This window comes from Corvus cornix, chromosome 1A (assembly GCF_000738735.6).
Source record: "Corvus cornix cornix isolate S_Up_H32 chromosome 1A, ASM73873v5, whole genome shotgun sequence".
NCBI classification, from domain to species: Eukaryota; Metazoa; Chordata; class Aves; order Passeriformes; family Corvidae; genus Corvus; species Corvus cornix.
In genome coordinates, this window is record NC_047057.1 from 64833321 (window position 1) to 64846205 (window position 12885).

At 40.3% G+C, this 12885-nt stretch overlaps 1 protein-coding gene across 1 annotated transcript in view; it reads left to right on the forward strand.

The window, feature by feature from the left end:
* LRP6 (LDL receptor related protein 6) overlaps positions 1-12885 on the forward strand; it is a 122621-nt gene that overhangs the window by 54855 nt on the left and 54881 nt on the right. Inside the window, 2 exon segments of the mRNA XM_039570654.1 lie at positions 7464-7660; positions 8395-8526. Coding sequence (XP_039426588.1) covers positions 7464-7660; positions 8395-8526 — 329 coding nt within the window.

Here is a 12885-nt window from a genome sequence, read left to right on the forward strand (position 1 = left end):
AAATTTCTAAATTTCTCTTGATTAGAACAGATTCTTTTATTTTATCCTTGTGAAGTGTTACTAGTTTTTCTGATGCTTTACCGAATGTCAGCATGTCTGGGAAAATATATGCTTCTGCAAGTTGGAGCTATTGAAATGAAAAAGGCAAATGAGTTACTGAAAGATATGTGTCTTCATAAAAATTAGATCTTCTAGATCTGGATAGATCTAACTTAGAAAAGGAAGCAGATGAGTAAAATTTTGAAGGCGTTCTCTCTAGAAATTTGCAATGCATTTCTAAATCTGTAAGAAATCTGAAACTTTTTTTGTTCTTTTATTCCTACAGTCTGAATATTATCTCTCTACAGCTGATACTAAACAAGAATTAAAACTTTTAAGATTTATATCTCAGAGAAGGACTTTGATCTGAATCATAGAATATGCCGAGTTGGACAGACCCACAAGGATCATTGAGTCCAACCCCCAGCCCTGCACAGACACCCCAGCAATCCCACCCTGTGCATCCCTGAGAGCGGTGTCCAAACACTCCTGGAGCTCTGGCAGCCTTGGGGCCGTGCCCATTCCCCGGGGAGCCTGTTCAGTGCCCCTGCACCCTCTGGGGGAAGAACCTTTTCCTGATACCCAGCCTCACCCTCCCTGACACAGCTCCAGCCGTTCCCTGGGTCCTGTCCCTGGTCCCAGAGAGCAGAGCTCAGAGCCTGCCCCTCCTCTTCCCCTCACAAGAAGCTGGAACTGCGCTGTCTCCCCTCAGTCTCCTCCAGCTGAACAGAGCAAGTGTCCTCAGCTGCTCCTCACACGCTTCCCCTCAAGGCCCTTCACCATCCTGGTGCCCTCCTTTGCACACTCTCTAATGGCTTTATGTCTTTCTCACATTGTGGCACCCAAAACTTCACACAGTATTCGAGGTGAGGCTGCCCCAGCCCAGAGCAGAGCCGGACATTCCCTCCCTGGCCTGGCCAGCCATGCTGGGCCTGGTGCCCCCAGGACAGGGATGTCCCTCCTGGCTCCAGGGCACTGCTGCCTCATGTCCAACTGGCCATCGACCGGGACCCCCAGGTCCCTTTCCCTGGCACTGCTTTCCAGAATCTCATTCCCAGTCTGTCTGTACATCCAGGGGTGCCCCATCTCAGGTGCATGACGGACGTGAATCCTTTACTTGTTGCTTTCAGGGGTCTGGAAAGTGAAAGAGTACATTATGCAGGTGGGAGGAATATGCAGAGAGAGAAACAAAGTATAAGTCTTGATTACTGGGGTTTGATGGAGTTTTTGTCACCTCTTCCAATGGGACTGGAATCACAGCCATTAAAACCAGTGTGCAGCATGACAGCTCTGGCAGCAGCACTCAGTTAAATATGTGGTAGAGTCATAAATTCGTGAGAAAACCTCTCGCAAATTTTACAGGGATGATTATGGTTCATTACCTGCTAGCCCTGGGATTTACTAGCCCTAGCTGCTCCACTGTTGGGCTCATTAGAATAAAGACGAAGAGCACAGAAATTGATGACTAATGCCCTTGATTTGCCAGTGAGAGAAAGGAATGAACAGTTTTTCATGTCAGAATGCAATAATTAAAGAACTAAATTGATGCATAGAAGAGATGGTTTTGTTTTTTTGCAGCTCTCGCCCTGCTCTTATCAGAGGGAACAGTTGCTTTTTGTGGGACTAATTAAACAAAACTGAATTGCAGACAGCTCTCCTGTGAGTAGAGTCCCTGAGATAGGTTGGCCTGCTAAGGCAGTTCTTGAATTAATTTCCTCTTCCTTTACCCTGCAGCAGCAGTTCTAATTAATAAGTTAACACATTACTGGCTGAAGGGAAATGCACTTACAAGGTCCCCCAGGAAGTGTTAGTGCTAATGAGATGGTTTTTGAGGCCACTGTAAGAAAACATACTTTCAGCAACTGTCAGAAAGCTGGGAAGCTCTTGCAAGAGGTGAATGTCTTAAGTTTGCACAATTGGAGCATTGATTTTTCTTGTTTCTCTTTTCAAGCATCAGCTCATGTCTGTCTGCCAGATGATTAGTTGCAGATTTGTTGAAACACTAAAAATACTGTATCCCTGCATTTAGAAGAGGGTTTTTTTCCTCATTGGCCTCTAATGTGTACAGTACATGACATTATGTACAAGGTATAAAATGTCATGTTCTGTTGATATCTTTCTGTATATTTCTGTGAGATAAAATTGCTTAACAACTTCAAGCAATGAAGAGGAACCAGTCAGTGATGAGAAGCCTGTTTCAATACCTCACCAACACAGGCCAGTGCAGAAGCCAAATAATGCCCTAATTAAAACTGCTAGAGAATCCTGCATAAAGAATTAATTAGATTATTTGGACACAGAGCTAGGGTGAATTTCTTGGTTCTTCCCCAAGGTGCTTCTGAAAAAAAATGCTGGAAAAGTGGAGCTTCAAAACGTCTGTTTGCCTGAAAAATGACCTACAGAATGACTTCATTTTTCAACCATGATTTGATTTCTGATTGACTTTTTCAGAATTTCATTGCAGGTGGGATTTGAAATGTCATGGCTAGACCTGTTTGTTATATATTCTTTCTGGAAACACATGGCAATTGTGGCTTAAAGAAGTGGCAAAAGACAAAATCACTTTGGTCTGAAAAGAGAGCATTATATCCCACAAGTCATGTTTCCTGCCTACTTTCTCAGGTAATTAAAAGCAGGCTTGTCTTCTGATAAGAATATTTGGACAAGCATTCATGGTAAAAATCTAGGCTAGTTTTCTGAGTTTGCTTTGCAAATGTTTTTGTTAGGTTGGCAGGAGAGGAAATCCTGCGAGCTGAGGGAACCAGAGGTCCCTGCCTTCCTTGTGGCATCCTTTGTGTGGTATTTTATGGGTATATCTTAGTCTTTGATCCTGCTTCATCTGATTCATGCTCTGAGTGCTTTGGCCACTTGCTAACATTTCCAGTTGTCACAAGTCAAAGATGTGTTAATTCCTGCAATTTTGTAAATACTCAAGGCATTAAGCACTCTGTCGATGGCAAAAAAGGTTTTGCTTAAGATACTGTAATTTGCTTCGTCCAAACCTCTTATATGCTTTCTTTAATATGATGAGCACTGAAAGCAGACTTTTTTTCCCCCCTTTCTGATAGCCTGGGAGATGGTAATAGGTATGGGATCCCCCATAGGGACACTGGAGAAATGGAGTGAAAATAAACGTCAAAAATGCTTGCACCCTGCCCTGGAGACTGAACACAGGCAGCCTCAGGGGTTACCTGAAAGGAGTTTTGCTACTGTGAAACTGGAATGTTAATGGTTTAGAGACATACAGGCCAGAACATCTGAAGTACCCCAGGTTTTCTGCAGGTGTTCTGATCGGTTCTTGAGACTAGAAAACTGTAATGCAGCAAGAATAAAAGGCATTTGGTTAATGGAAAGTGTTTACTTGTTTATTTTTATGGAGAACTGCTGTTATGCTTGGATATAAAACATCTATTAAAATTCTAGGAGGGAAAATAGTAGTTCTTAAGATATTTTAAATTTAAATTATCTTGATTATTGATGGCTTTCTTTTGGTGATCTGAATTATTAAATTTCATAGCTGTAACATAGCTTTGAATGCTAGTATTAGTTGGAAAATAAATAAAGGTAGACTGAGGAAATCCTGGCTGTAATAAAGGATATTAATTTAGTGGGGTTTTGGTCATTTTGCTGTTAATTTTTATTTCAAGTGAGTTTAGTCTTTGTCTGAAATACATATTATACTGAAGCAAGAGCTTTTTTGTCATTGTTAATATAAAACTGGATAGACTGTCTATGAAGTTTTATGTATGTATTCTATTCCAGAGTTCAGTAGTCCCTTTTGTAATTCCTGCTTTAACTGGTTTATTGTTTGTTTCCTTTATCTTCACAAAGTGTTTCACAAGACTCTTTAACAGAATAAGAATAGAAAGGTGAATTTATTTAAATTGGATCTATATTTTCTCCAGACAGTAGAAAACGCTACCATAGCAAGTATTTATTGTAATGGCGTCTCGGATTACTGTGATGATAAACAGTTGTATTTGGGAAATCATGATATTCCACACAGAATTTAATTTCTGTGGAAACTGCTTGTTTTCTCTCTCTCTTCTCACCTTCCTTCTCTGCTGTCCCTTTGTGCATTTCCTTCCCAGCCAACTCAACAGAGATGGTGGCATTTTAAATGTCAATCACCACCCAGATTTTTAAGGCAAATTTGCGTGATTATATGCCTGGCACAGGGAAGATTATTAAAGTTAGTGTGTGCTTAGTACCATCTAATATAGAGCCAATTTGCATCTTGCCGAAGCCCTGGAGATGTCTCCTGAATGAATAACATTACTCCTTATCCCCAGCTCTCACTTTCCCATCGTCTCTGGCATCTCTTTCTAAATGAGACTAATGATACAAGGGCAGAAGTCTGAAGGACCCAAGGAGCTTGGTGAAGGATGACAGGATGGAGTGCCTTTTGCTGTCGTATCACTTGTTCCAGTCAAGCCTGGCCTGACAGTGTAGTTGCCACCGAGGACTGTCAGGTCCCATGAGCCCAGCTGCACCTGCAGAGCTGTACCTGGAACCCAGAGCAGGGCCAGAAATGTGGAGACGTGTCTGCTCCCTGACCCTGTGTGGGTCACCACCCTGGAGGTGAGAGGCACCTGCTCCCACCAACTCTGTGCAGCAGCTGAGTACTACGGGTGACACTCTGGTCCCCTTCATCCATCTGGCTGTATTTAATAAATAATTAGTCAAGGCAGAAGTCGGGACCCCTCGTCTCGCTCACCAAAAGCAGAGCTTTGCAGTTCCTTGTGTAGGTCTTGCTGAAGCATAGCTGCTCACAGCACCCCTCAGAAGGTCATTTCTTATTCCCTCTCTTCTTCCTTTCCCTGTTTTTTAACAGCTGGGCTCTTCAGCTCTTTCCTCCTGCTCCTCATTAGGGTGTGGAGGCTCATTGAGCACAACTCAAGCCACTGCTTCCATGCTGGCACACATCATATGGCTGCTGTTCAGCAAGGCTGCAAGTGTGGCCTGTGGAGGATATTCCAAGGGGGAAAAGCCCTGCTGTTTTTGCTGGTTGGAAGTGAGCTATCACCTTGGAATGGCTTGCTGGAAACCAAGATTACAGAGTACATGTTACTGGTAATACTGATCTTAATGAGATGCAAGAAATACACACTTGTGTTTGGGCCCAAAGCCATCTTCATGCATTGCAACTTTATATCTGCTGAGAAGAATAATACTAGTTGAGGAGTAATTGCTTCAAGGCAGTGACTGACAGCACAGTCAAATGAAGGGCTCCTGAATCTCTCCAGATAAGGGCTGGTTTAAATAAGGGTCACAGTTCATCTGATGCATTGTCATATGAATAGATGGTTGTCTGAAAGTTAGGCATGTCTAACAGCAGCTATTGTACTCAAAGATTTATTCCCACTCGTGGTGGGTATGAATCACATGTAAAATTCCTCTGTGTGGGTTTTTGTTGGTTTGTTTGTTTGTTTGTTTTATTGGTTGGTTTTGTTTTAAAGTAAGATAGTCAGAATGCTTCATAAAAATGTGGCTTCTCTTGTTATGGGGATGCTGTCTTTGGTGCAGGTTTGGTTATAGTGAGAGTTTTGGACTTTTATTGCTTCTGTTTCATGTGACAAAATGTCATATGTGTCATTTGTGAAATGTCATACAATATGTCATACACAAATATGCAGTCTCCAAGCCTGCTCTAGACTAAAATTCAAATCTGAAGACATTTAGGGTTTGGGGGTAGGGTCGGTTAAAATGTTTGCGGATTTGGAATGCCTTTATTCTTGGTATGGTACTGGAATGTGTTGTGTCATTCTGGCTTCACTGTTTGGCTGGCAGGTTTCAGCTTTAAATTATGTTACAATAGTCTTTTGTAAGGTGCTTAGTTGGTGCATTTAATTAGAAGCAAATATATACCTGACTCCAGACAGAGATAAGAAAGAAAAGATAATATGTCCTACTTTTGAGTGCAAAATACCAAGAAATAGAAGATTTTGTTTGGTGTAGAATTGGAACACTAGAGTGACAAGCAAGGGAATCTGTATCTTTTTCTCATAAGTAGAAAAAAAATAGAAGCTTTAAAGATAATGCATCTTTTTCCAGAAGCTAAGGTGAAAGAGCAGTAATGACTATGGTCTCCTTGTACTCAGTCATTGGTAGAAGACACCTTCAAGCTTCTTGCTTTAATATACTCTTCTGTTATATTTTAACAGCAAATATTTGGAAAATAAGAGTATTTTGAAGTATATTGAAGTTAACACACTTCAGCTAGACGTATTTCCAAAAGTGATGCCTATGGTGTGGGGGTGTTTTCTCAGTAAATGTATGGATAATTATTGTCTTCCCTGCAAGAAGAAAATTGGGAGGCTGGTGTTCATAGTGTGCCTTTTTCTGAAGGAGTAGCAGGGCTGTGTGTCAATCCCTTATGCCTCCAGTTCAGGAAAGGGATGGTGATCCCCACTGTCCAGCAGGAGCTTGCCTAGGTGGGAACACACTTCCACTTAGGCAATTAAGAAGAAAGGAGGTGGGAAGAAGCACTCATGTAAAAGGTACTTGTGTGGCCCTGCTTTGAGCAGGGTGTTGGTCCAGATGACCTCTGTAGTCCTCTCCATCTTAAATTTTTTCTGTGATTCTGAATAAAATAAGAATTGAGCTACTTAATTCCAGTTCTGAGGATCTTAGGTACGGATAATTAGTGTCTACATCACAAGAACCTAGAAAAACTGTCTTCAGTAATGTTTGTGCTGCATTTTTGTGATGGCTAATGAGCATGTCTTTGTATATATACATAAAATATATGGGTATACTCTTTAATTTTGTTTGCGAACCTGGAGTGGCAGTGACCCAGTTTGCTCAGAAATGATACCATTACCATGGCAGAAAATCACTAGAACTCTGTTTAATGGCACTGCTTATAATAAAAACAATAGCTTAATAATTCTCATAATAATGAAAGTAACTTTAAAGGTTTCTTTATAGTGAAAAACTACTTTAGAGTATTTTTTGATGGTTCAAAAGAGCAAAACTGGAAGAGATGGATGTACAGCTAATTGAGCAGTTTTTCTGAGTCTGAAATCAGCTAAGGCTGAAATTGTTGGACATGGTGTATCAGTAGGTAGCAGTCAGACTTGCATAAAATCAGCTAGCGTTCCCCCGGCTTCATGAGGTGGCAGAGAGCCCTACAGGTATGGACTGTTCAAGAGATGATAAGAAGTATCCACAGATCTAAGTAAGGATTTCAGTTAGCATCTCTTGGGCTTCTCAGTATCAGAAGGCAGCCTGAAAATAGTATTCCTGTGTTGTTCCTTCATATCATTCCCAAGAGTGGGGGCAGTATATTAATTTCCCATAAATAAATAAATACAAAGTTCTGATCAACAGTACTCAAACTTCTTTTCACAGAAGCTGTGTTCAGGCAAAACTGTCACATGAGCTGAGTTTGAGCATTCCTTTTCTTCCCTGTGCTCTACTAGGCAAGCAGTGGTTAAAGGCTCCCTTCCACATCCCTTTGCTTTGACACTGTTCGGGGACACGTTGTACTGGACTGACTGGAACACGCATTCGATCTTGGCCTGCAGCAAGTACTCCGGGGAGGACCTGCGTGAGATACATTCCAACATCTTCTCTCCCATGGATATCCATGCCTTCAGCCAGAAGAGGCAGCCAAATGGTAAGCTGTCTTGCTTTCTTTTTTTAATTGCAAGTTGGAACTGATTTGCAAAAGTCTTAATTAGTCTTTCTGTATGGTGCTGGGTGGCAATTTTTCCAGTACAGAGAATAGCAAAAGACCAAAAGGGAAACCAGATATTCTCTACATTTTTTGCAGGGATTTTTAAGTGCAAGAAAACCCCCCATCTCTTACTTTTTTTTCTGCCTAAAGACACATTTATGCTGTTGTCGTATTTTTCTGTTTCCTGTGCCATAATGTCAGGGAACACAGTATTTTTATTTGTCGACGTGGTAGTTCCTGAGTGGAAAGTAGTGTTAATTTGGCAGATGATACTAAGCAGGACTAGCTCTGTGTAGTAACCACTGTCTTAACCATTGTTTTAATTTACTGTGTTTGCATTTTGGTTTTACAGTGCATTTTGGTATGCACTCAGCGCCAGTATGCTGAATAGTTTTTAAAAATGAGAAGAGCAGAGCTGAAACAAGGTTCTTGTTTAGAGCTAAGTGCTACTTTCCCAAGAAGGGAAACGTTCAACATTCGTGCATTTTGGTACCATAAATACCCCACTACTCAACACTTGGAAATAGTTTTTACTTGTTCTGTGTTTATCATTTCCTCCTTTAATCTGTGTTGCTGCCACTGATTCTACCACTCAAATGCTGTATGTGTCTTAACACATGATATGAGGTCATTGGTTATCAGAAGCGTTAATCTGTGTGATTTATGTTTAACAGCTACAAACCCATGTGGAATTAATAATGGTGGCTGCTCCCACTTGTGTTTGATGTCTCCTACCAAGCCCTCTTATCAGTGTGCATGTCCCACTGGTGTGAAACTTCTCGAGAATGGAAAGACCTGCAAAGATGGTAGGCTTTGTTTCAAACAAATCCTTTAGATTAAGCACAAAGTAGCTTTTTGAGGGAAAGGAATTCTTCCAGTTGCACTATATGATGTTAGGGGTGGCAAATTCTGAAACTATGTTTGCTTTTGCAGTACGGATAAAAGTGATTGGAAAATGCCCTCTACATTTTAAAAAACGAAGATTTTCATGACCGAAGGGCAGGTTACTTCCACTTATAAAATTTAAGTTGCAGTTCTGTCTCTGTCACTAACTTTCTGCAGGTTTTGGGGGGCTCTGTTGTTCCCTTTTCTTAGAGAAAAAGATACCTACCTCCTCTGTTGTCTCTAAAATGTTTCTGACATTACTGATCATTAAGTATTTGGCTAATAGGATTGGACAACAACCCCTTAAATTTTTTTTTTTTTTTTTAAGTCTGATGTCCATTTATTATACACACATACACCTGGAATCCCTTTCTGAAAACAATGCCCTGTTTTTAGGGGTGTTGAAAGCCCTAAAACTCAAGACATGATCAAGACCTAGAGCTGCAAGCGTTTACCTGAAACTGCTTTTAGTTTCTCATTGTGAACTAATGTACATGATTTTAAATTGTTACATTTTGTAAGTGTAGGTCTTGTGATGATGTGCTGTGGTTGCTGTAGTACACTAACAGGATCAAAATTAACACTGGGAGATAATTAGCTGGATCATAACTAACCATCTTTTATGCAGATCATCTCTCTAGGACAAAGGTAAATGGAGGAAGAAACAATACAGCAGAGCTTAGTGTAAATAGGCCAAATAAAATGTATACAGAAATAATTTTTTAATTGGAGTTTTATATTTTAAAAATTATTCCAGGCTTGTCAGCTATGTTCAGAGTTTTCTTTAATTTCATGCTATTTCATGCTCTCTGCTGATTATTTTTGTTTGTCTCTGTGAACCTTGTTAAAATAAATTGTTGCTTTTATGTGAAAAACAGCTCCCAATTTAGCCTGGCAGGATTGTTTATAAGAATTTCCCAATACACAAACAAGATGCTTTTCTTCCATTTCCCTCAGTATAAGGAGAAGCTTTAATAATACTGCTGTGGGTTGGTTATATGTAGTCAGAATGTGACATGAATCCATGCGCTTGTTCAAAAATACTTGATATGCACAGATAAACTCCAGTGTGTCAAAGTAAATTACCAAGGGTAAGTAAAGGAATGGTATTAAAAATCCACCCCAGAACCTTATTAAAAGGATTTCTCATGCAGAGATACTCAGAATCATCAGTTCACTTTTTTCAGCCACTTTTTTCTTACGTCTCAGAATTTATAACTGTTGCTCTTTTGTCCCACTCCCTGAACAGGAGAAACCAAATTTTATGTTCCCAGTCAGCCATAACATGTATTGGGCTTACAGAATATAAACCCCCACTGTATTAGAAATATTGTTAACCAAGTTGCTACAGTATGTTGTCCAGTTGTATGCAAAAAACTTTATACAAGAACATTTCTCTTACACTTGTCAATATCATCTTGCGTTTTAAACCACCATTCTGGTGCTGTGTCTTTTGGGAACATTCTGCCTCTGCCCTTTCAGGCAAAAAAAAAGGATGGGAAGAGGGGAGAAAATTGAGACTTTTTATTTAGCTTGGTCTTAGAAAGGAGACAGCACATAACCCAGATGAAACAACCTACTCAAATTATTCATCAGGTCCATTGGTTTTGTGCAGCTTTGATCCTGTGCAGGGCTAATTTCTGACATATACATGCAGCAGGTTCAGCATTTAGAGCTGAGCATGCCCCAAAATAGTGATTTTTTTTTTTTTTTTTTTTTCACTCCTCTCTCCCTGAAGAGAGGTGCAGATCATAGGCTTAGGGCTTTTGCAAGTGACCTACAGCTTTCCAGAGCTCTTCAAGGCACAGATTCCCTAGAATTTCTTCCTATAGTTGTGAAGGCTGCAATTATTGATTCGGGGGAGGGAGGAGAGCCTGGCACTTGAACAGAGCTGGAGTAGCCATAGACCAGGGTTCAAGATGTAAATCTGGATGTGTCTCTGTGGGGACTTCCTTTCTTAGGCTCCTTGAGGACCCCTGGGAAGTAAATTTGTTTTCTCATTTTCAGGTGTGCAGGGTGGGGGGTTGATTGTAGTTTCTTGGGCTGGTTTTTTCTCCTTATACTTGCCTGTTCTCTATATCTGCTGTGAAAGTAGAGCTGAACCCTGAGAACTGAACATTTTTACCTTGGATAGTTTTAGTACAGCTGTAATGCTGCAGTGCTGATTAAATCTCCGTTTGCAATTAGAATGTGTACATGGCCATGGGAGAGACTGGTGCCTGAGAAGTGAAGAAAGGTGAAAAATTAGGCTGAGTTTCTCTTCTTTAAGATGGTTTTGCCATCTAGCAGTAGACTAAAATCAGACTGGTTCCTAAATCAAATTGTTTCATGATGAAATGAGCCTCTTTGAGGAGAGAGCTTCATTTCACGCTGCACTGTGGAGAGTACTGGCCTGTGCTGGAAAGATTTTGATGGGTGAATTTTGAGTATGTGTTTGTGGTGTTTGCAGTGCTTTGGCATTGACAGATGATCCTGGCAGCCAAAGGTGAGACTGGCTGACCCTCCCTGAGCAGTTTCCATGACAACCTAGCATTTTTGAATAATCTTGGTTTATAGGAAATCTTTTCCTCCCTTGCCTTTCTCTCAGTGCTAGTTTCTCCATTTTTGATAGGGTTTTTTTAATCATACCATAGAGGAGTTTTACTATTTCTTGTAAGATCTGTGAATACAATAACACACACACATTCCAATTTTGAAAGACTTCTCCACAGTGTTTCAGGAAGGGGTGGTACCTTAAAATAAAATTATCTCTTTTTCTAGTACCTGATAATACAAATCAAAACAGTGAAGTAAACTGAGATGCAGGCTTGTAGCAAGGTTTTAGTTCCCTCAGTGCCTGGTGAAAGTTTGTAAATCCCTGTCCCTCAAAGAACAGGGAGGCAAAGTAAGTTACCCTTTCTGAGCACCCAGGTGAGACTCAGGTCTTCTACTAGAGAGCTTTTACTTCCTTGTGTCGTATTCTTGGTAATTTACTGTTCTTCTGCACAACATACTGAGATTTCTCTTTTTCAGTATTGTGTGTGCTGCTTTTCTGAGTTTGGCTGTGCTGCATTTAAATGATCTTTTGATGGCTGCAAGACAAACCTGAATTTTCTTATAGAAATGAGTTTGTCATTGGAGTTATATTCTTATTAGTGCTTGAAGATCTCTCTGTCCATGTGCTCAGCTTCTCTCTTTGCCTGTAAGGAGTTTTACTTGTGTCTTGCAGTTGCTCCTGCCAATAATGAAATGTGGTTTAAACTGAGAAAACCAGTGATGACTTCAGCTGAGCAAGGAGGTGTGAGTTTCCTCAAGAAGAAAAAGCAGTGCTTCACACTTTGATTTCAGCCTTGCTTTGGCCATTCTGTTCTCTTCCAGGAAAAGGGTCTTTATATTGCCCATGGATGCTCACATCCTATTTCCCTTGCAGGCCTGGAGGCAGGAACCAGGATTTTGCACTTGCTTTTGCAATTTAGGGCTGTCCTCTGCCTAATGTGCTTTGTCAGGAATAGCCAGGATCCCGATTTGACAGACACCTTCATTCTTTAATTTCTTTTAAAGGAAAGAAGAAATATATGATTAATTTCAGATGCATGTTCTTTTGCCTTTTTAGTTTTAAGGCTGAGCTTAGATGAAAAACTTTTTTTGTATTGTCATATCAGGGACTCTTTCACAATAGTGTCTTTAAAACTGGGGAAGAACATTTAGGAGTTAAATGTTTTGGTCAAATGTGAAGTATTTCTATTTGGGATGTATTAGTAATCATGATTTCTCAGATACAGGGAATGCATTATATATGTCTTAGGTCTAGCACTTCTTTTGTATGCATTCCTGAGCATGTGTCTGTGTAGCTGAGCAACCACTAATGGCTTTAAAGTTCAATAACTTACAAATGACTGAGGCCTGTATATCATTGAGAAGATGTAATTAATTGTAAAGGTTAGAAGGGCATTGGACTTAAAGCTGTGCCGTTGTTGTATCTGCATGCTTGCTCTGCTTTCCCCTTTCTCCTCCTTCCCTTGTCTTCAGCTAGCACACAGATTTAAATTATTTAGAATTTTAATAGTGAATTTTTGAGGCAAGTATTAGTTCCAGGACTAATGTAATGCACCATCCATGAGCTTGTAATCCCAGATTTCAAAGTGCTTAATAAAAGTAGGCTAAAGCTCTCAAAAGTAAGAGTCTGGAGTAAGGCTTATATGTCCATATTTAGACAAGTAAGGGACTTGGCTTTCAAAAAATTTCAAAACATCTTGAATATCTTGTGTCTTGAGGCACTGCTAAAAAGAATCTTGAGCTTA